General features: G+C 44.3%; 2 protein-coding genes across 2 annotated transcripts; one reads left to right on the top strand and one right to left on the bottom strand.

Annotated features, from left to right (window-relative positions):
• On the bottom strand, positions 1,541-7,539 carry LOC100515984 (diphosphoinositol polyphosphate phosphohydrolase 3-beta). The gene is made up of 2 exons (XM_003135099.4): positions 6,728-7,539; positions 1,541-2,736 (listed from the first exon to the last, which is right to left on the bottom strand). Coding segments are annotated over exons 1-2 (495 nt in total). The 5' UTR covers positions 7,222-7,539; the 3' UTR covers positions 1,541-2,735.
• On the top strand, positions 7,390-24,340 carry LOC106508230. The gene is made up of 6 exons (XM_021079838.1): positions 7,390-7,427; positions 7,480-7,598; positions 7,676-7,961; positions 8,120-8,210; positions 8,695-8,783; positions 21,945-24,340. The coding sequence occupies exons 1-6, from the start codon at positions 7,390-7,392 to the stop codon at positions 22,042-22,044; spliced, it is 723 nt and encodes a 240-aa protein (XP_020935497.1). The 3' UTR covers positions 22,045-24,340.

The raw sequence follows: 24,584 nt of genomic DNA, 5'->3' as shown, positions 1-24,584 counted from the left end.
GATACGTGAATGGAGTGGTAAGGGAATGGCTCCTCCATGGTAGCCTGGAACTCTCGCATGTATCCGTACAGACTTGAACTGCAGCTAATCTGACTCTTGGTCCAACCAATTTTGAGCTATGCCCTGTTGGACCCCAAACCACAATTTGTTTTAATTGCAGCCATCACCTACTGTTCCATTCCCTTAACTCTGATTGCCTCCAAATTAAAAAAATATGCTAAAACTCAAGTTAGGAAACAACTTCCAGGGAAAGATGAATAAAAATTTTTCTAGGAATTTTCTGTTCCTTCTAACGGGGGAAGCTTGGAAGTGAAAGCTCTGCCCACCTGTGGATAGTAAAAAGCTCTGAGGTAAACCTTTCATCTCTTTTCCAGGAAATGGTTGTTTCTGGGGGAACTGTGTGCAATTGGGATTGAAACACAACCTACAGAGTAGCAAGGAGCAGCATGGGCGGCTTCGTCTTCACAGCCCATCACTCTTGTGAAGGTGTTTATCTTCCCTGGAAGGGACCTCCAATCTTGTTCTCACTTTCTGTCTGTTCCTCCTTGACCCACAAAATAAGTCAGGACAGATCCCATGTCTGTTGATTTCAGTACAGCTTCATTAACTCTGACCTAGAAGGCTGCAGCCTTTACAGCTTTTTTTTTTTTTTTTTTTTTTTTTTTTTTGGTCCTTTTGCCATTTCTTGGGCCATTCACACAGCATATGGAGGTTCCCAGGCTAGGGGTCGAATCAGAGCTGTAGCTGCTGGCCTATACCAGAGCCACAGCAACGTGGGATCCAAGCCGAGTCTGCGACCTACACCACAGCTCACGGCAACGCCAGATCCTTAACCCACTGAGCAAGACCAGAGATTGAACCTGCAACCTCATGGTTCCTAGTCGGATTCATTAACCACTGAGCCACGACGGGAACTCCCTAGCCTTTACAGAATTCTAAGCACAGTTCATAAGTGAAAGAATATCTGGGGTTGGTGAAACACAAAGTGGTTCACTGAAGTCAAGAATATTAACTACTTACTTGCCTGTGTTCACATACCTTCAAATATAACTTTAATGAATGTACAACTATCAAGTCTACAGCCAATATTCTAAAATATTTTAAAAATGCATTCTGTGGATTTTTATAATCCCATAAATTTGCACCCTGGAGACTTACCCCCTTTGATTTTTAACATTAATACGAACTGGACCATATGTGTTATCAAAAAACTTTCATTGACAGAACATTGTAAATCAACTATAGCAAGAAAAAAGAGAGAGAACATATGATAATCCATTCCCATCTTCCAATAGATAAATTTTAACTCTTCCTATTTCAATGGGCCAAATTAAGAGAGAAAAATAAAAAAACTCCTAACAATTATGTGTATCAAGGGGAATACTAGCTAGTCCAGGGTATTTTTTGCCCCCCTCTTTTTGAGCATTTGAAAAAAATGCTTAGACCAGAAATGGCATCCCAGAGCCAATGTCTTCTAAACAATCTAAAATCTTTCGTTTTCTATTCCTTACATCTTAGCCTCAAGAAGAATTCTGACAACTACTTTTAGTAACTTTTTATTATAAAAAATGTCAAATATACAAAAGTAGAGAGGAACATATGTAATGAACCATCATTTAACCACTACCCAGCTTCAACAATTATCAAGTCAAAGCCAATCATTTTTCATCAATATCTCCAAGACAATTAACATCCAAACCTATTATTCTGGTATCATTTCAATTGTAAATACTTGAGAATCTCTTACTTAAAGATAAGGACTCTTATTTTTCAACATAGCCGTAATACTATTATTCCAACTAATATCAAATATCAAGTTACTTTTCAAATTATCCGGATTGTCTCAAAACGTATTTATTTTACAGTTTGGTCAAATCAGGATCCAAAAAAAATCCATACATTACAATTGGTTGATAAGTCTCAAGTCTTTTTTAATCTATAGGTTCATCCTCCATTTCTTTCATCCTGGTAATTTATTTACTGAAGGTACTGAGTCATTTGTCCTATAATGTTTTCCTGTGGTCTGGATTCTACTGATACCATCTTTTTGTTGTAATGTTTCTCTGTTCCCTGTGTTTTCTATACATTAGGAGTTCTGTCTAGAGGCACAGTCAGATTTAGGTTCAAAATTTTGGCACATATATTTCATAGGTGGTGTAGTGTATGCCATTAGGAGGCACATAATATCTGGGATGACAAAGACATAAGAGTATGAATTTTTGCTTTCTAACGTCTCACAGCTGCCTTTAAACACTTTTGTGACATGTGATATACAAAAGCCACAAATATGCTAAACAGACAGCATTTACTGTACTAACAACAGATTAGAGGGTAAATGCATTCAGTGTCATTACAAAATATTAATTTTCTAGACAAATCTTCAGTGATGTCTACCATATTTCAAGTGATGCCTTGTATGCTAGATATATAAAAAGACTAAGGAAATAAGATCCTTGCACTCAATGTCATATAACTGGTAGGAAATATAGACACATAATCATAAAAGCACAAAAAAGGCCATCGTTGCCAAATTAGAAGTCTGTACAGATACAGTAGTAGTGCAACAACCTGGAGAATAGTCACTGTAATAAACAGGGAAGAGGTGTCCAAAAGGATAGGATGAACTGTGTCCTTGGGAGCGTGAAAGAGCTCACCTGTCTTCACAATTCCATTCATCATTGGGTTCACACACTTGATTCTTTCAAAGTAAATCTGAACAACATCTATGCCATTCACCTAAAAAAAAATATCTCATTAATAGTTTTATTGGTTCATCAATTCCTCTAGTCAACAAATATTTATTGAAAGTCTGCTATGCTTCATCGAAAAGCCTTCAGTGAATTATCCAATGCAATTCCACCATGAGGCCACATGAGAGCCTGAGGAATAACAGATTGTCCAAGCTAAAATATAAAGCTAAGAAATCAAGAATATACTATTAAGTAGACATTTCTATTGTGGATCAATGACATCAAATTTTAGCCAATGTCCTAGGCTCTGAGGATAAGGACAGATTCAGGCTGGGTCCTAGTCGTCAAAGAGTTCATAGTCTAACATGTCAACAGTCATTCAGAAAGATGATTACAATACTAGAACGATGCTTAAAATATTTCCTGTTTTGCTTGGTGATTCTACAAAAGGAACTCTGAAAAAGAAAACTCTGGCCAGCTGTTAGTATTACAGGCTTTAAAGCAGCATTTTCACCTCCCTTTTTCCAGTTAACAACTATTGATGGAGGAATTGCTCTTTCTTATAATCATATTCCACTTAGTAGGAAGTGAGAGGAGCAAGCAGCTCAGGCTTCAGAGCCCTTTAACTCATCTGTCCCAGAAGGGCCCTCTTATGTTGCTATTACTTTAGAAGCTGCCCATTCCTGTTCTTAAACACATGCACACACTCATGCTCACACACACACACAGAGACTCACACACATCCTTGCAATATTTATCTGATGTTTCTAAATACAAAAATGTTACAGTTCTCTCAAATTAAGCCATACGAGAGAATTAAAAATATTTATAGCCACCTCCTACCCCTTTTAGAGTTACTTCTTTTGACATGATCTGATCAAGAAAACATAGGGTTCTTAAAAAACATAATAGATTGGATATACATGCAAAGTATATATCAAACATTTCCATACTACCTTTACTTCAACATGTCTTCTTAAAAGTTTCTTAAAGATAAGAATAGGCACTTGTCCAGTTGGGGAAAAGAAAACTCAGTCTTCAAAAAGCATGCTGAAAATAATTTTCTGCCTCAAATTTCTACCTCATGTCTGAAATTATCTTTGATCAATGCAGTGTTTTCTTTTGCGGGGGGGTGGTGTGTGAATTGAATGATTCATCTGTGCAATTTTTAGTCAATAATCATAAAAATAATGCATGGGTGCTATGTAACAACTCTGAGAAAGAAAATCACAACTGTGAATCAAATTCTTGGAGGATAGAGGTTAACTAGATACCATTTGGTTGGTTACCTCTGTGTCAACTGTTTTAACCTCAATTTTTCTGATTTCTTTTTTTAAAAACGAAAGGCTTTTTGGTTCGTTCATTTAATTTTTTTTTTGGACGGAACTCCAAATACATAACAAGAACTGCTCATGTGAATCTGAAAGCTTAAAGTGTGATAACTATAAGACGTTCTTTTGCAAGTTAGAAATGAAAGGAGTTTTACAAACTTCATGAACTGAAGATAACTGGGCCCTGAAGATAATCCTAGCAAGTGAAAGAACTCAATCCAAATGTTTCTGAATAAAATACAGCAAATATTTGCAGGCTAACAAGAGTTGATTAACACAAATATTTTACTTTTCATATCTGTCAAATACACAGTTGAAAAGTTAAAACAGGATCCTGCATTATTATCTAAGGATATTATATACAAGTTAAACCTCCCAGGTATTTACAACAGCATTTTAGATGGTGGCACTTTTATACATGAAATGATCCTAAAACAACAAACCAACTTTTTTTTTTTTTGTCTTTTTGTCTTTTCTAGGGCCACACCCACAGCATGTGGAGGTTCCCAGGCTAGGGGTCGAATTGGAGCTGTAGCCTATGGCCTACGCCAGAGCCACAGCAATGCGGGATCCGAGCTGCATCTGCGACCTACACCATAGCTCACGGCAAAGCCGGATCCTTAACCCACTGAGCAAGGCCAGGGATGGAACCTGCAACCTCATGGTTCCTAGTCGGATTCATTAATCACTGCGCCACGATAGGAAATCCATAAACCAACTTCTTTGCTGTCAGTGTATACCCTGAAAAATTTCAGGTAACTGAGAATATCACTGGTCTATTTGGATTGGTGGGATAGGAAAGGTTAACTTGTGGGATTTAGAAAGTTTGTTTTAAAAATAACCCCTATCTTTCTGTACCAAAAAAAAATGTATTTTTGAAACACATTTGATTTACATAATTTAGAATATTAAATCATGATTGGTTTTTGAAAGCTGTTCACTTTCAACAATTTTTGTCAACTGCACCACAACAGTTTATTTAGACATATCTATATATGGCAAAGATCTTATTTTGAAAATAGTGACATCAAAGTTTTGAAAAAAAAGGTGGCAATATTCAATTCTACCAGTGATTATGTTCTTTTTAAAAAAATAACTTGCAGAAGAATAAAGTGTTTAAATTACAGTTATTATCCACTTTTATTATTGGTTTGTAGAATATTTTGGAGGTGTTAAATGTTATATATAGAAAGACATTCCCTCATTCATACTTTCTTCACAAAGTAGGCTTTTCCTCAACTTTCCTGATAAAAGATAAGAGTTCCAAGTGTCTAAACTTCTTAACAGAGTGCATAACAATGATGCTTCCAAATTAGCTGAGACAAAATATCTATCAATAATAATATGACACATTCCAGGGTGCCCTAAAAATTAGAAATGATCTTTCCACATACCAATAGCCACTTCACAAAGCAGGCTTTACATCTACCTACTTACCATGGCCAAGGGAAAAACGGTATGTGCAGAAGAGAGACCTATGCATTTAAGATAGCATCCCTTATCTCAAACAAGTATTGAAGCAGATGTAAGAGCTTTTAACCTGGCGCCCAAGAAAGTTTGTTGTGTGACACAAAACGTTTATCCTAAATCTTTATGAGAGAGTGTTCAGGTGTCCTAACAGTTTGAGAAGCCTGTAACAACCTGAATATCATGAAAGCTAACTCAGTCCACTGGGACGTAATTACCACGTAATATTCCTTTCCTTTGGCTACTGGTATTCAGACAAGTTTAAGGAGACTATCACAAATTCAAATATACAAAAGAACTTTCGTTCAAAGACTAGTTTAGGTCAAGAGAACCATGGTTGTTCTAGGGCACTGAGACAGAAGCAATGGGAGTTGCAAGTTGACCATGGTAAATCATACTCTGAATAGTTTTCATGAACAGGTACAGAGCAGGACGTGTGTGGCTAAAAATACCTTCCCAGGGGGGTTTACTCTTAAAAAAATAAAATTCTGCTAAGCTATGTTTGGGCCATATGGGAAAATGGTCGTTTTTCAAGTAAGAGGTAAAAAATGACCAGTTGCAAAAGTGTGCTGAAAATCAAATATCGACACACGAATAGAGAAATTTCCAAAAAGGGCAAATGAGATCACATTTCTGAAGACTGCTCAGTGAGAAAGCACGAGATGTCCAATTTCAGAAACGCTTTTTTGGAAATACAAAACTGGTCCTTCAAATCAATTCCCACGGTAGAAGGGCTTGCGGACTAGGGTGAAAGCTGTGAATGAGAAAACCACCTATGAAAAAATGACTGAAAATGCCACACAACCAAAGTGATCCGATTTCCAAGGCCTTGACTACAACGCAAACCACAAGACTGGTACCCAAAACGCAACGCACCTGTACGCGCAAGCACATGCGCGCATGCACACACAACACACACACACACACAGAGTCCGGGTGAGCAGTTAAGGCACCTTTAAAGGCAAACAACAAAAACACTCCTGTGACTTTGGCTTTCCGAAATGTTACAGGGCTACCAAGAAGAGATTCTGAAAAGCCTCTGAAAAACGTGCAAATTGCCTGGAAACAAACAGTGCCTGGCCACTGAGACAGTTTGCAAGCCTGATTCAGAGGTCTGCCAAGGAAACAAAAGAAGCCTCTCTCCTCCCGGTGAGAGGGCACACGCTCTCAGAGGTGCTCCGGGCACTATTTATTGTAAGGTAGGCGGAAAGCAGACGTCTGTGCAGGAGCGGTACATACTAGGGAGCGCTCTCTGGCAGGGACGGGGCCACGGAGTTTCCATTGGTTGAGGAGCCGCCCAGCTTTAGTTTTTCCAGGTATTCGGCATGCACGGGTTTGTGGCACTGGAGAACCTTGATGGCATCTTCGATTTTGAACCACTCTCGCTTCCTCCCAATGCTCACCGAATCTTCCCAATCCTCCAGAATCTCAGTGACAGTCAGTACATACACGTACGTTCTGTGCTTGCGATCTTGGTTCTGCTCGAAAATGCCCAGGAGCCGGCCTAACTTCCCCTTGACTCCCGCCTCTTCGTACACCTCGCGGACGGCCGCACCGCCGGGCTCCTCCTCGGGCTCCATGCCCCCGCCCGGCACGATCCAGCGGTCCGGGTACCGACTGCTACTCACTAAGAGCACCTCGTCCTCGCGCTCGCTCCGGAAGCACAGGCACGCCGCCCGCTTCTTGAACCCCTCCGGGTCGTAGGTTCGCGTCTGGTTCGGCTTGCACTTCATCCTCGGGGCCGCCTGCGCCGGCCGCCCGCCCGCCCGCCCTCCCGCCGCTGCTCGGGTCCCGACGCCGCCCGGCAGAGGCGCTCCGAGGCGCTCGGGAGAGAAAGGGCCGCGGCGAGGGGCGAGGAGCGAGAGGCGCCTGAGCCCGCGAGCCCCGGGAGCTCGGGGAAGATGAGGCCGGGGCGGGGACGGGGGCGGGGGCGCGCGAGGTACGTCAGTCGCTCCGTCCCCCGCGCGGCCGGCCGGGGGTCCTGGGCGCAGACGCCTGAGCAGGGGCGGTGCTACCGCCGCCGCCGCCGCCCCCGTCCCCGCCGCCGCCGCCGCGCCGCCGTCGTCGCCCGGGAGCCGCGAGCCCGCCACTCTGCGCGGAGCCCACCCGCGTCTGTGGTGCGCGTCTCCCTCCCTCCTCAGGCTCCGGGCCGGGGTTGAGCGAGGTGAGGCGCGTGCGCGTCCCCAGGCGCGTGCGCGTCCTCGCCGCAGGGCGAGGGGCGGGGGCGGGGGTCTCGGGGCTCCCTCTTGTGCCCTGTGTCTCGGGCCCACTGCGCAGGCGCCCCGCGCCCCGCGCCCAGCGGGCTGGGACTCTCCATCCCGCGGGGGGACATTCACTGCGTTGTGACTCTGGCCACCCTTCTGTCCACGTGTGCCTTTGAGGCAGACGCGGCTGTTTCTCCTCATCCTCACCCTCGCCACCGGGTTGCAGGAAGCACAAACGCAGTCCTTTTACACGCAGGACAGATGGCGGGGTAAGTCTGGTCACCGTCACTTTCGTCACCCATCATGAAGGGTGCTGGCTTGTTTCTTGGAAGGCCCCGGTTTTGTGCAGATGATCCTCGGTTTTCTTGGCAAAAAGCACCTAATAATCTTTGCTGAGTCATATCATGCAGTTTTATTTCTTCAACAGGTTCTTCGCCTTGCCAGGCAGCTTGACACAGCCCACAACTGACCACCTTTCTCGAACCCCTGTTGACGTCTTACCCAACCTCGGCCCCTCCGTGGGTTTCCTCATCAGAAAACTCTTCACCTACTTAGTTCAGACCTTTGCACTTTAGGTCATGGTCACCCAACTGCTGGAGAACCACCCCAAGGAAGCTTTGAGTAAATCCCAGGACTCTCCATCCTCCCCACACCCCAGCCTTCTCTCTTTCTCGTTGAGAAGTACTGGTTGAGGTTTTGGGAAACACGCCTAAGGCAATCCCTTCACAGTTTACATTTTGATGTTTGGAATTCTCTGGTCCTGGGACTCCAGCAAGGCCACTTGGTGCTCACTCACCTCTGTCTGGTCATCCTGCCCCCTTGGCCAAGAAGTGTTGCCCAGCCCACAGCCCCAGCTGTCACAACCGAAAGCCTTCCTCCTCCCTGTTAGTTTCCCTTATTGTTTCCCTGCTCTCACCACAGCGTTATGGCCAAGACCTCCGATGCCCCGGTACCTTTTGCCACATGGCGCCATAGTCATCTTTGTCTCTCTGTTCCCCACAGAAACTCTGCTGGTCTCAGGTAAGGAGGATCACAGCAACTCACTTTTCCAGTGACATAATCCACTCATCAAGGGGAAACGGAATGGAAAGGTACTTGGAAACTGTTTAAGAAATTTTGCAGTCGAGTTAAATAACCAGTTAGTTCAGCTTCCCAGGGTCTGCTCCAGCCCATATGTACCCAAAAGAGCTCATAAAAATGATTCTCTTCCCGGTGGCAAGACTACTGTCAACATCTAGAGCAAGATGCCAAAAATATGTGGGCATAATATAACAAAAACATATGAAGGCTATGATACAATGGAGACATAAAGAGAATGACTTCAACCCGTGGGCGTACTACTGCTAATGACCATATTTTAATGCTATTTGGGTGATCAAAAATCATCTGGAGGGAAGTAACAGTCCATGGTTAAAAACAATCTAGGAAGGAGTTCCCATGGTGGCTCAGGGGAAACAAAGCTGGCTAGTATCTGTGAGAATGTGGCTTCTATCCCTGGCCCCACTTAGTGGGTTAAAGATCAGGCTTTGCTGTGTGCTGTGGTGTAGGTGGCAGATGTGGATCAGATGTGGCGTTGCTGTGGCTGTGGTGTAGGCTGGCAGCTGCAGCTCCAATTCAACCCGTAGCCCAGGAACTTCCATATGCTGCAAGTTTGGCCCTTTAAAAACAAACAACAACAACAAAAAAACTAGCAAAATACATTTTAGCAGGGCATATTCCTCAGTGTGTCCATACTTACAAATACGCCAATGATGTAAAACAGCTAGAAACAAGATCCATTATAATCAGGATCTAGACAAATATTCTCATTATCATCTGTAACATTAAATATCATTTTAGACCTTTCCAGTGTAAAGAGACTATAAAGAGAAGAAGCCTACCCTTTTGGTCAAGCGGACAAACTTGTCATTTTTTGCAGATGGTAGGAATATATTCTTGGGAAACATCTCAATGGTAGAAATGAATAAATGTTAATATTTAAAGTACCAAGAACTTTCATTTATATCAGCAGTAATCCTGTAGAAAATACAGTGGGTAAATGATGACATTCAAAGTAGCAATATCAACCACCAGAAAATAAATAAAATAACAAAGGATCCTGAAAAATATGGTTAGGGCATTGTAGTAGAAAGTGATAAGACTTTTACTTAGCTGTACAAGATATTTGAATACATCAGGTGAACTCTAGCATAGCTTCCAGATTGGGCTGGAGTCTGGAGGAAGAGGTAGTCCAAACAGGCTCCAGCCACATCACAAGTCTGCTTTGCAATTACCTGGTACCATCTCCTCCCATTTCATAAAATAATTTTATTTTCCTCCTATTAAAACAGTAGGGCAAGATAGTTTTGACTTTTTCTAAAGAAGGCTAGAAATCTTTTTTTGACAGACTAGCAGTCCACTCTGTGATTTATCTGTAATTCAGTGTTTCTGCACTGATGTACAAGGTTGTTTATGAGCCACTGTAGTAGTAGACTGTTAGAGTAATAGCTGCAACAGGTGCATGCCACCCAAATTGTCCTTGGCCTTAGCAATGGAGCGTCCTTTGTCTGATGGGACAACTGCAAAGGAGAAGCAAGCAGAGAACTGGAAAGTGCTTGTGCACTGGGGTTTGCCCTCTGAGGTTACTGCCCTTGAAGGAAGATGACAACAACATGAGGAAGCCTGGGCTAGGTGGAGGAGGAGCATCACAGGGTCCATGCGTGGCTTTCATCCCAGCTGACAGTGAATCCGTTGCCAGAAGTGTGGGTGAGACCATCCTAGACCATGCAGCCCCCAGGGGAGCCACTTAGGTGATAGGGCACTGACCGTGGATGCAGAAGTTAACCTTCCGAGAACAGCAGAAGGACCACTTAGCTGAACTCAGCTCCAACTGCTGACCTGCAGAATTGCCAGCAAAAGAATTAGTTATTGTTTAAAGTTGCTAATTTGAGGGTGGTTTCTTCTGCATCAAAAGCCAGCTGACACAATCATTAACAGCCACCCATCAAAATCCAGCCAAAAATAAAGAGAGAAAGTATGTTGCATAGTAGAAGTTTAACCTCTGTTTGAGGAGGTTGACATTGAACTTTCCCTGTAGTGGGAAGGAAAGGGTTGAGGTTAAGACAGGTAATATTTGTACCTGTCTGTCTTCGTGTCAGGCACTGTGTTAAGCCCTGTATCCTGTTTAACTGACAGCCCATGAAATCCTAAGGAGGCAGTTATTATTTCTATTTCATGGAAAAGAAAGCTTAGAGTGAAGTTTGCATTTGAGTTCAAATACTCATGTCTCTTTAGCCTGTGCTCTTACAGTGTCACCCTGTCTTGTCAAAAGGATTATTTTATCAAGAGCTATGGCTTATTGTGGCATTTATTGATGACACTCAGTTGACTTTTTAGGTAAGGGGTTCATTTGCTAAGAGTCACTGAGTTCAAAGAAAGGTCTTTTCCCTCTGGATGTTCATCTCCTTTTCTTCACAATATAGTGAAAAGCACATCTGAGGGCCCTTGTAGCTGCCACCAATGAAGAATGTCACCTGGGCATGATACTTAAGAACTTGTTCAATTTCCCCTGCAAACATGAAAAGGAATTAGTGTTAGGAAAAAGCAACAATCTATTTTGTGATCACTCTGGGCATTGAGTTGATTTGTTGATGGTCTGCTTGATACATTTAATATTTTTTTTTTACCAGCAAAACTGAAAAATAAGTATCAAAATCTCTTTCACCAGAGTAGGAAACAGGCTGAGATGGGTTTAAGTAAGGAAGATGGCAAGTGATGGAGCTGAGTCACACCTTGGTCTGTCTGACTCCAAAGGTAATCTTCCCTTCATTATGACAGATTTCGCGTGTGTTGAGAGTTGCTGAGACACACACACAGTACATGTCATTCTTTGTGGTACAGACTTCCTCCGCTCTCATTTTTTTCTATCTGGGAAATCCACGAGTTCAGGAGAACATAGCTTTTGTGTACATTTCTTTTTTTAATTTATTTTATTTTATTTTTTTAAAATAATTTTTTTTATTTTCCCACTGTACAGCAAGGGGGTCAGGTTATCCGTACATGTATACATTACAATTACATTTTTCCCCCACCCTTTCTTCTGTTGCAACATGAGTATCTAGACAAAGTTGTCAATGCTATTCAGCAGGATCTCCTTGTAAATCTATTCTAAGTTGTGTCTGATAAGCCCAAGCTCCCGATCCCTCCCACTCCCTCCCCTTCCCATCAGGCAGCCACAAGTCTCTTCTCCAAGTCCATGATTTTCTTTTCTGAGGAGATGTTCATTTGTGCTGGATATTAGATTTCAGTTATAAGTGATATCATATGGTATTTGTCTTTGTCTTTCTGGCTGATTTCACTCAGGATGAGAGTCTCTAGTTCCATCCATGTTGCTGCAAATGGCATTATGTCATTCTTTTTTATGGCTGAGTCGTATTCCATTGTGTATATATACCACCTCTTCCGAATCCAATCCTCTGTTGATGGACATTTGGGTTGTTTCCATGTCCTGGCTATTGTGAATAGTGCTGCAATGAACATGTGGGTGCACGTGTCTCTTTTAAGTAGAGTTTTGTCCGGATAGATGCCCAAGAGTGGGATTGCGGGGTCATATGGAAGTTCTATGTATAGATTTCTAAGGTATCTCCAGACTGTTCTCCATAGTGGCTGTACCAGTTTACATTCCCACCTGCAGGAGGGTTCCCTTTTCTCCACAGCCCCTCCAGCACTTGTTATTTGTGGATTTATTAATGATGGCCATTCTGACTGGTGTGAGGTGATATCTCATGGTAGTTTTGATTTGCATTTCTCTTATAGTCAGCGATGTTGAGCATTTTTTCATGTGTTTGTTGGCCATCTGTATATTTTCTTTGGAGAAATGTCTATTCAGGTCTTTTGCCCATTTTTCCATTGATTGATTGGTTTTTTTGCTGTTGGGTTGTATAAGTTGTTTATATATTCTAGAGATTAAGCCCTTGTCAGTTGCATCATTTGAAACTATTTTCTCCCATTCTGTAAGTTGTCTTCTTGTTTTCTTTTGGGTTTCCTTTGCTGTGCAAGCTTTTGTGTACATTTCTAATGCTGAAAGAATCTGCTCTAAGAGCAAAGTGTCCAAGGTACATATTTCTGCCTTTTCTCTGAGTTAGGAAGGAGCACGTAGATTAGAAGGTGACAGCAACGCTAGAAGCATGGTCCTGGAAAGTTAGGCACCTTTGTGGGTGAGAGGGGCATGGAACCTAAAGCTGGCTCTTCTGTGGTAAATATGTAAAAATTTTGTTTATTAAAGTAGAGTTGATTTACACTGTTGTGTCAATTTAGGCTGTACAGCAAAGTGACCCAGTCATATATGTGTGTGTGTGTATATATATATATATGTGTGTGTATATATGTACCTATATGTATACACACATACACATACTTTTTTATATTATCTTTGATGATGTTCTATCCCAAGAGATGGGATATAGCTTCCTGTGCTAATCCATAGGACTTCATTGCCCATCCATTCTAAATGTAATAGTTTGCATCTACCCCACACTCCCAGTCCATCCCACTTGCTCCCTTAATCACTCTTGGCAAAGAGAAGTCTGTTCTCTATGTCTGTGAGTCCCTTTCTGTTTTGTAGGTAGGTCCATTTGTGCCATGTTTTAGATTTGTTGTTAACAGTTCTAAGACAGAGGAGCTCTTGAGAGGACCTTTGACCACAGACAGAATGTTGCAGACCTTCTCAGGGCCTTATGGTATTCATAACTGGCCCAGGCTTTCAGGAGAGTCACCACACATACCTGAGAGGATTCTAGATCTACTGAAGGGAAGCCCGAGTCCGGGGAAGTGATTGTAGTAGTAGTCAAAGAGTGACAAATTGGTGTTTTGTCAACCACATCCCCTCGAGTTTAAACCTGGGTCTCTCAGTAGCTATGTAGCCTTAAGGAAGTGAGTGTCTTTGACCTTGATAGTTCTCATCTGTAAAATGGGGATAATAAAAGTCCCTCCCTCATTAACTTCAACTCTCCCCCCAAGGCTTTCCTGACCCTTTGTATTCACCCACCTCTTACACTGAGATTCAGTTCCACTCCGCCTTTTTCCCAGGATCCCTTGCCTTTAATTCTGTGGTGGCCCTCATCAAGGAGCGCCATTGTGATCTGTCTGCATGTTTGCAAGACATTTAAAGGCTAGGGGCCAGCCTGATACATGCCTGTTCCTGCTGAGGCAGCACAGTGAGTGAACTTGGCATCCGGCGGGGATTCCGAGTAGGTGGATTGAACGAAAGGGTGTGAGAAAAGCTACATGGATGATAGAGGATGGAGGTTAGTGCACCTAGGAATTGTTTATTAGAAATACATGATGAAAGATGAGTAAACAGAGGCAGCCGCACACGTGGGATTTCATGCGCTGAGGCTTCTTCATGTACCTTGGTCTCTGGTTTTTCCTGAAGCACAGAAGTAGCTTCCAAGTGGAGCCATAATAAGTAAGTCAGTAGAAACTTGTCAAATACCAAGTGATTAGAACAAAAAATTCCTCCCCGATTGTTTCCTTTGATTAATCAACGAACCACGGAGACAGATACAGGACATCTAAAGTTGCGATCTGGTGAGCGAGGGCTCCCATGTGCGGAGTCATGGGCGTGAGCACAAAGCCAGTGGCGGTCAAGTCCAAGTGAGTGTTTCCCGGTTCAAAGAGGCAGTGCTCCTTGATTTCTCCTGCCTCTTTGCTCACTCCCTGCAGTTCCCTGGTTGCTATACCCTCCTTTTCCCTGAGGCTGTCCTCTGAACAGCCCTCGAATGCAGCAACTAAGCCCTCGCTAGAGCTTCCCTGTTCAGCATCCCGTCAAATGCTAAACCTCACAAAGGTCTCCAGGGCCCTACAAGATCTGGGGCCCTTTCCTCTCCTACTTGACCCCAGCAGCGTCCCCTTCAGACCCTCAGCTCCAGCTCAGCTGGCCTCTGCAGTTTCTGGGTCCTGTCGGCCAGGCTCCCTCCTGGGAGCCTTTGGACTAGCTCGCCCTTGGCCTGGATGCCCCTCAGCCTCACTGGCCTGGCTGGCTTCCTCACTTCCATGGAGGCCTCGCTCGGTTCTCGCCTTGTCAGTGAGGGCTCCCCAGGCCACAGGACTGCATATTGCTAAGTGGACCCTTCTTCCCCCACCCTCACCGGATCCTGGATCCCCTTTGCCCAGGCCTCCCCGGTCCATTTGTTACAGCACTTGTCCCCCAGCAGACTGTGTTATTTACTTCTTTGTTAATGTTTCTGCTTATCTCTGTCCTCCTGTAGAGCTCCTGCTGGCCTGTGAGGCCCTTGGTCTTAGGGATCTTTGTCTCTTGCTCACTGGTCTATCTGGAGCAGCCCGGAAGTTTGCTGAGCACACACTGTGGTCATGCAGACAGTATCTGTTGATGTAAGGAATGTGCCAGCCTGCCTTGGTACAGTGTGATACCCTTAAGGGCAAGGGCCGCATCTCAGTGGTCTTGGTCAGTCCATGATCCAGGACACTCTGGGATACAACTGGAAAGGCGCTACTGAAGATTTGTTGCATTAATCCATCAGCGAAGTTCTGAAGGTGACAGTCATGGGGAAAACCTTCCTGTTTCCAAATGGCAGTTATTGCAGGAGATGCCACCTCTGTGCGCACCATGTGTGTGTCAGCTGCCAGGCCAACGCTGCTAGTCCGCCGGGCCAGGAGCCTGACTCTTTTTCCATGGAGCCCTCCTAGGCCAGCTCTGTGCTTCCTACACAGCATGACCTAGGGTGGCATGTCCATTCCTCAGGCCTTCATTCCCTAAGTGGTTTTTGCTTTATCTGTGCAGAACATATACACATTTACATAATATATCTTTTTCACATAAAATGGTGTCTTTGAGAACAAAACATAGCTATATAATGAAGCACCCTGAATGCAAAAGAATGTAATGAAATAGTTGAAAGGAGAGTTTAAAGAGAATTAATAGTACAGACAATGATGAGCAGCAAAGAAGTTCTTCATCAAACTTTTTTAATTGAATCCTAATAAAAACCCTTCAGAGGAGTTCCCGTCATGTCTCAGTGGATAACAAATCCAACCAGGAACCATGAGGTTTCAGGTTGGATCCCTGGCTTCGCTCAGTGGGTTAAGGATCCGGCACTGCTGTGAGCTGTGGTGTAGGTCCCAGATGCGGCCCGGATCTGACGTTGCTGTGGCTCTGGCGAAGGCCGGCGGCTATAGCTCCCATTCGACCTCTAGCCTGGAACCCTCCATGTGCCTTGGGTGCGGCCCTAGAAAAGGCAAAAAGACAAAAAATAAATAATTAAGTAAGAAAAACCTTTAGAGGAAACACTGGCCTTCCCACTTCACAAGGGAGCATATTGAGATCATGGACATTCTGTCCTGTGCCCAGGATCTGACAGAAGTTGCTTAAATGGGAGGGAGACTCAGGCTCTCAGTGAGGACAAGACCCCAGAAAGAATGCAACATAGGCAGTCCTCTGCTTCATTCACTCCCAGCGGTCCTGTCTGCTTCCCTTCCTTTTCTCACTGACCCAACTCCCCCAAACTTTTCTTCCCTTCTCCTAACCCTTGCGGAAGCTCTTCATCCCAGAGACCCCTCCCAGCTCCTTTGGCCAAAATGTCAGTATCTTCAAGACGGATTCCTGCTTGTGGAGATGGAAGGTGGCTGTTTCCAGGCCTTGTGCCGGAGTACAGTAATGATTGTTATTTCCACTCCTTCATGACTTGTGATGATGTTGGATCCTGGGGAGGGTCCCTTGTTGCAGCCGCCTTTTCCGATTGCGAGAATCTTGTTCTTGGCAGGATGCCCTTTCCTTGCACAGAGACAGACTGGCCTGGGAGGGAAGGTGAGTGGTTTCCTTATCAGTGCTGCTCTCTCCCACAGGCCCAGGCACTGTGCGACCAGTTCCCTCAGATGAAATACAGATTTCTCAGGGTTAGCGAGCTGTTCTGCACATTTCACAGGCTCCATTGATAAAGACCACAAAGTATGTACCAGTGAGGTCTGGGATCAAGAAAAATGGCCACACCCTGTCTTTCCTAGTAAGAGCTTCAGGACCCCGATAAAACCCACCTGTTCTGGGCAGATGCACCACTTGTGAGCACCCTGGTAGTGTGCCTCTGACCCCGGGCTCGGAGTTGGGCCTCAGTGTCTGGAATTGGAGATTTGTGGGAAAACGGATTGCCTTTCCTATTCCCCGCCTTCTCCCCGGGGTATTTACTTCAGGGCACGCTTAGACATCAGTGGTTTTGTTAGAGTTTTCTCAAGAGCTCAACAGAATCTCCTAGGAGAGGCCATCCGTGAGACCCTTAGTTTCTAAACTTCACGTTAACGTTGCTCAGAGTGCATTTCCTACCAGCCTACAGCTCAGAGGAGTTATCCTTGACTTGCTGTTTTGGATGAGCTTTCTGATGTGCCTAGTTCCCCAAATTCTTATACAGGAATCCTATATTATGTTGTCCTTTCCTAAATTTATATCAGGAGAGAGGATAAAAGCTCTTTGAGGTACTTTGCAAATCTCACTGACTGTTTCTATAACATCCCTGTGGCATAAGTACCTTTGTTCCAGTTGCGCAAATGAGGAAGTGAAGGCCTAGGAGGATGGGTAACTTGATGCTCACCACACACCTGGGGAGGGGCAGAGGTGGGATTTAGGAGAATGGCTGTCACAATTAATTGTCTGGCCCACCTCACAAAAATTTTTTATGAAAAAAGTTCCTGGGTTTATAAGAGTCTCTGATGTCAATTTTAAAATTCCATACCATTGTTCTGTCACTATTTTATTTACTTTTAGATTTTTACTCATGAAAAATAGTACTTTATGTAAACTCTTAAGCCCGTAACGTTATACTCAGGGTGGCAGATGTGGAAAGGCTTCCACATGACTCAGGTCTGGGACTTGTTGCTTTAAGGCATGTTGTGTGTTAACGTCTGTGCTCCAGGCTGTGCAGAGGCACATGGGCAGCTGAACCAGCTCTCATTCTCCAAAACCTCCTAGATTCTGGACAGATTTGCATGGCACCTGGTAGTGAAAACCTGCCCATGTGCTTCCCGTATTGAAAACATCTACTGTCCTACCCCCAGAGTGCAAGTGGATGTCTTTGCTGCCAGAGTTTCAAATGAAAGACATGAATTCAACAGACCTTCAGCAATGCCGAGCCATGTTTCGTGCAGTGTACGTCATATCGGATCAGCCAAGAGCAAAGGAACCATGGTCCCAGCCCTTGCAGATCTCACAGAAAAGCAAACACAAAAGGGAATGTAATTTCTGAAATAGAAGTATCCACAGAGTACATTTACAGAGCAAGAGAGGACAAGAGGAAGAGGAGACAAGGATTTGGGCTGAGGGAAGACAGAGGCAGTTGGATCTGGAGTCAGGTCAGGGGAGCTGAGTTCCTGTGACATGAACATGGGTGCCTGAACCTGGAAATTCCCTTGTTTGGGGGCTCACGGATGGGATCCCTAAATCCTGAGTTTGTGACATTCAAGAAAACAATGAAATCATCGAATTACCAGTTTTATATGCATGAATTAGGTTCTCATGTCCAATTTTCTTAGGTGATGTTTCAATCCATTGTTATTGGCAAAGTCTAGGGGATTTCAAAAGACTCCCACCGGGAGGACATGGCAGAAACCGAGAGGTTGTTAGAAAGGCTGACTCTGACTCTGAAGGCAGGAGGTCAGCAGGACTGTGGTAGTAGGAGGCTGTGAGCACAGGGAGCTGGGGTAGTCAGAACACCCGTATGTTCCATGCGCTCTGGGGGTAGAGGGATCAGTGAAGCTGATCCAGCTGTCTTAGGACAGAAAATCATGCAGGCGGATCTTAACTCCAGTGGTCTGTAACGATCTGTCAGAGTTGTTTATCGAGGAGGTGGTTTACCTGCACACACACAGACACACTCACACACAGTTAATAAATGAGAATCCTGAAACACAGCTCGGATCACAGAGTGTCGGAGCCAGTCTGTCTGCCTCTAAAGCCTCCAAGGATGTCTATGACATCAAACCCTTTTTCATAGTAATTTATATTTCACCTTAATTCAGAGCCACTAGCTGCAGTTACCCAAATGTGCTTGTCTGTTGTTGGCCCGTAGAGAGCCTGGGAAGGGAATGTTGTGCCTTATCTAATGGCAGGGACTGAGTGGGCAGCTCCAGGGTCCAAGCCCTTCACACCCCGTGTGGCCCCCATCTTACCAGGATGTGTCCTCGTGTTGGCATCGTGCCGTAAGCTCTCTGCTCTTGCCTCTGTATTGCAGTTACTCTTCAGTAACTGGAGGTAGCATTCTCTGCACTGTGACTTTGGTTGTGCTTTTCATTTGCCCCTTAGAAGTACGTGTGTTCATAGCTGGGCCAGAAATGATTCCCCACCCTCCCCAGTAGGTTGGATAATACAGAGAATTACCCTAAGCCCAACCGATCCAATTCAGTAATATCTTAAATACCCATGCATCAGTTTTCTATTGCTACATAACACATTGCCACAAATTTGGCAACTTAAACCAACACATATTTACTATTTCATGGTTTGCATAGGTAAGACACGTGGCGCAGATCAAGTGAGTTCTCTGACAAGGCTGAAATCAAGGTGTCAGCTGCACTGGGGTCTTACCTTCCGGCTCTGGGGAAGAAGCAGCTTCCAGGCCCATCCAGGTGATTAGCAGAATCCACGTCCTATGGTGGGAGGACCAAAGCTCGCCCTTGCAGGATGGTGTCAGGTGCTGCTCTCCGAGTCCGGAGGCTGCCTGTATTTCTCTTCATGTGGGGTCCTCCCTCTTCAAGCAAGCAATCAATGGTGTATGAAATCCTCCTTGTGCTTCACATCTCCCTTGCTTCCCTTCTTCTGCTAGCCAGAGAAAACTCTCTGCTTTTAACGGGCTCCTGGGATTAGCTTAGGTCTGGCCCTTTGGGGTAATCCTGGCTAATCTCCCTGCTTTAAGGTCAGTGGTTTAATAACCTCAATTACAACAGCAAAATCCCTTTAGCCATGCGGCATGATGCAAACAGGCATGTGTTCCCTCCTCTTATTTACAGTACCTGGGATTATGATGGGACTCTTGGGAGATCATGTTTAGAATTCTGCCTACCATGACCTTTAATGACCATTGGATAATTATTTCCTGAAACCTGTTTTGTGCCCATGATTGTCTATCTGGAACTCCTCTGCTCATTCTGCCCACTCTTTACTGAGTTACATCATGTCCTCATGTAGTCAGTCCTCCTTGCACCTGTGGCTTGTGCCTTCCCAGATGTACTTGTTAGGGTTCCAGAGGAACAGGACACTTAGAGGGAGAAGCAGAAAGGCATTTTCATTGGGAATTGGCTCACATGTTTTTAGAAGATGATAAGACCCAAGATCTGCTAGCAAGGTAGAGACCTGGGTGAGCTGATGGTCTAGTTTCTGCCTGAATCCAAAAGCCCGCGAACCAGGAGAGCCAGTTGTGTAGGTTCCAGTCCAAAAGCTGCTGGGATCGAGTCTCAAGATGTGCTTTTTCAGTTCAAGTCCACAGGCCTGGAAGGACCAATGTTCACTGCCCTCACCCAAGCCATAACGCTCCATTCCCTGCTGCTTGAGGGAAGGTCAGATTTTTTGTTCTATTCAGGCTTTCAAAGAATTGATTTGGGACATCTTACTGGACCGCGACCTGCTTTCCTCAGTCCACCTGTGCAAATGTTGATCCCATCCAGAACACCCTCACAGACACACTGGGAGTAAGGTTTGAGCCAATATCTGGGCATCCTCTGTGGCCAGTCCACTAAACACATAAAATTACACATCACTCCAGGCATCATGATACAGTCCATATAGTAACAGTAATTTTTTACATTTTTAATTTTTTTTCTCTTTTTGTCTTTTCTAGGGCTGCACCCATGACATAGAGGTTCCCAGGCTAGGGGTCTAAATGGAGCTAAAGCTGCTGGCCTACACCACAGCTCACAGCAATGCCGGATCCTTAACCAACTGAGCGAGGTCAGGGATCGAACCCGCAACCTCATGGTTCCTAGTCGGATTCGTTAACCACTGAGCCATGACAGGGACTCCAGTAACATTTATTTTATAATTTGTATTTCGTCTTAATTAACAGCTCAGTTTCCCAGTTTCCTTGCCTATAAAATGGAGCTGAGAATAGCATCAGTTTGCTAGTTGCATGTTAGCTAAGGAGAACTTTGCAGATTTAATAATCGTTGATATTTATGAAATATTTAGCACATCTAGAAAGTCCTTTTGGAAGCTTTTGAAATGCTTTTACCCCATTTGGTAAGAAAAACACTGAGATATGTGCCATTCTTAGCCCCATTTCCATATGAGGAAACTGAAACACAGAAGTTAAGTAATTTGTTCAAGTTTACAGCTGTTAAGTGGCAGGCCCAGGATTGGCATCTATGGCTTCGGAAACTATGTCCCCAACTAATTAATGTGACCTTATGATTCATCATTCAAGCCAGAATAAGAGCACCATTAAATATTATACCTCAACATGCATAACACAGAAGAGACTTAAGAGTACAAAGACATTGCTCACTCTGTGGGGAAAATTCTTCGGGGAGCAAGTAGCAGAAACCTTTTATCTAGATTGGCTAAATCAAAAAGGAAGTTCACGATCTCAGAGCATTTGTAACATCAGCCTCAATTTTCTCCCCAGGGGCTAGATTATTCCTGTCAACATACAAACTGCTATTATTTTTATCGTAAAAACAAAACAAAACAAATGAGAAAGCAGACAAGAAACCTTTTTTTTTGCCTCACTCCATCTTACCTTGTCAAGGGCCACTTAGCCTCCCCTTGGTAACAATCCTCCCATATTGAGTGTTTACACACTGTCTCCACTTTCACTCCCCCCATTTCAGCACAGTCACACTCTGACCAAAAGTATACACCTTAACTAAACCGAATCCATTCTGGTCAACTTAACAATGACGTCAATATTTCTAAACCAAAAGGCTGTCACAGAGCCCTCTCCTTAATTGGCCTGCCCATCATTTTGGACAGAGTCGATCATTCCTCTCCCCTGGTGTATTGCTCAGCATTCCCTAGAGACATGGAAACAATAGGATGTATATATTAGGGAAGAGTTTTATCCAATGGAGTTGGTTCATGCAATTCTGGAGGCTGCGAACTCCCGCAATTTGGTGTCTGCAAGCTGGAGTCCCAGAAAAGCTGGTGGTTCCTTCAGTCCGACTCCGAAGGCCTGAGAACCCAGGGAGCCAAAGGTGTAGATTCCAGTCGGGAACCGAAGACCAGAGAAAGTAGCGCCAAGGACAGGAGAGGGTCAGTGTCCTGTTGTTCTTTCCATCAGGCAGGAAAGGCCCAGTCCTTCTTCCGCCCTCCTGTTCTCTTCAGGCCTCAAGGGACTGGATGATGTCCTCCTCACACTGAAAGGCAGACTGCTTTGCTGAGTCCACGGACACAAGTGTTCACTTCACCTGGAAACAGCCTTAGAGAAACACCAGAAATGATGCTTCGCCATGTATTTGGATGCTGCGAGATCCAGTCAAGTTGGCACATACTGGGTTCTAGGCCAATACTGACCTGGTGGTTTTCTAAGCTCATTGGCTTTGACTCTGAGTCTCCTCTGCTGGCTCTCCTTTCCTTGTGACCTCTTGACACAAGCCTCAGAACCGAATCCTTGGTCCCCTTGTCTTCTCTGCCTGCACTCCTTCCCTTGATGACCCCATCCAGTGCTGTGCATTCTACACCATCTCTGCCCTTCTGTGTCCCCTCTTTAGATGTCCAACTTAGACTCCAGAGTGAGCTGTCTCCTTGGCAAGTCCACCTGGGTGTCAAATAGACACTAGATTTTTAACTGTATCAAGTTAATCTACTCACTCAATCTACTTTTGTTTTTCCTCATCTCATTTCCCATTAACCTTATCCTTCTAGATGCTCCCTTAAAAACATTGGGGCCTGTCTTGCGAGTAAATCCATTCAGAAATCCTTTTGCTTCCATGGTCTAAGTCCACTGAGAACATGAACAATTTTGCCTCCTCCATTGCTACCACTTGATTCTAAGCCACTACAGTATGTCCTCTGGATGATTGTAATAACATCAAAGTATTTACATGAACTACAAGTTTTTCCATGATCCTTTGTTGTGTGATTTCTCTAAAATCCAACTATACTACCACTAGATCCCTCCACACTTTCTTTAAACATAGTAGGCATATTTTGAACTGAAGGGTCTTGTGCTAGATGTTCTCCGTGTTGGAAACAGTCTTCCTCCACATATTAAATGGCTCATTCCATCAACTCCTTCAAGTCTTTACTCAAAGATCACTTTCTGTGGGAGGCCTGTCCTGACCATTTACAACACTTCTGATTCCTCAGCATTCCAGATCTTTCTTAACTTGTTATAATTGTTTCCGTGGCAGTATAATCTTCTTACAGTGTAAGTTGATAATTTATTTATTATTTTTACAGCTAACCCCAAATATGAGTTCCATGAGGGCAGAGAAATATCTGTTTTGTCTACTATAGTATATTCAGGGACAGAAGTAGTTCATGGCTGATAGCTGTTAGTCGTTAAATATTTGGTCCATTTTACAAATAGACTGAAAGTCCCAAGTATGTGGGTTGTAGACACAGAGAAGTTGAGCTCAGGGATGTGTTCGAGGGTTCAAATCCTTTCCCTCTCTTTTCCCAGCCACCTCCGTGTCCTCATCACACTGGTCCCTAGATGTCTGTCCCAGTCCCAAGGCTCATATCTGGGAATGGTAATATTTAGACAGAAAGGGAAAATGTTTCAGTGTCCCTTTTCAAAGAGAAAGAAAAGTGTGATGTAATACTTTCCAGAAGATATCCACCCCCATCCACCCCATCATGGGGGGGGGGGTCTGAATCTGATCACATGACCAATCCGAAATCAGTACTTCTCAAGTGTGTGGGATTTACCGTGATTGGCTTAGATGAATATGAGGTGATGAGGAGTCCCCACAAGCACATCAGTGCCCTGGTGTGTTAAGATGTAAATGTGTGTGTGTGCCTGATAGGGGGCTGACTTCTGGTACCTAATTGTTGCAGAGTGAAAAGAAACAGATTATGGTAATTTGGGAGGCAGAATATGGGGGAAGACTTGACATCTTGCAGAGATCTCCTTGCCTGTTAATGGCATTTGGCCAGCATCTCCCAGTGTGTCCTTCTCATATGAAGTAATACTTTGACAAAGGGACCAGAAATACTGTCACCTAGTAGAGACAGTTTTACCCACACTGTGCTTAGATGGGCATTAACAGTATTTTATTTCATGGAAGACCAACCCACCGCTTCTGATGGATAACATCTTCTTCATGTAACCATGTTAATTCCTTTATTCCAATCTCAGTGTTTCATTGTCCTGGGGCTTCCTATTCTCTTGTTGGTTTTAGTTATGAAATAATGTATACCTGCATACAAAAGTGCATACACATATACAGAGAGATGAATAAGGAACAATTATATGGTGAAAACTTATGTAACCACCACCCAAAACAAAGAAATCAACCTTAAAACCCCAGAGCCCCTGATGCTCTCTCTACTCCTTGTCCACAACTGTGTGTCTCAGCAGAGAAAGCTGCCAACCTGACTGATGTCCACTGTCTCTTCCTTGATGCTCGTTATACCTTCACCTGCCACCTATGAATATGACTCTAATCCAGCTAGTGTCTTCCTTCTTCCTTCCTCCCTCCCTTCCTTCCCACCACCTCTCTCTCTCCCTCCCTCTCCCTCTCTCTCTCTTTCTAAGTGGCCCTACCCACAGCATATGGGAGTTCCCAGGCCAGGGATTGGAGATTGAATCTGAGCCACAGCTATGACCTACACTATAGCTGGGGCAACACAGGATCCTTTACCCACTGCCCTAGGCTGGGGATTGAACCTGTGCCTCTGCTGCTGCAGTCAGGTTCCTAACCCACTGTGCCACAGTGGGAACTCCTATCTAGTCTCATAAAAAAACCAAGCAAAC

Source organism: Sus scrofa, chromosome X, assembly GCF_000003025.6.
Source record: "Sus scrofa isolate TJ Tabasco breed Duroc chromosome X, Sscrofa11.1, whole genome shotgun sequence".
In the NCBI taxonomy this organism is placed as follows: domain Eukaryota; kingdom Metazoa; phylum Chordata; class Mammalia; order Artiodactyla; family Suidae; genus Sus; species Sus scrofa.
This window is presented reverse-complemented; position numbering and strand designations above follow the sequence as displayed.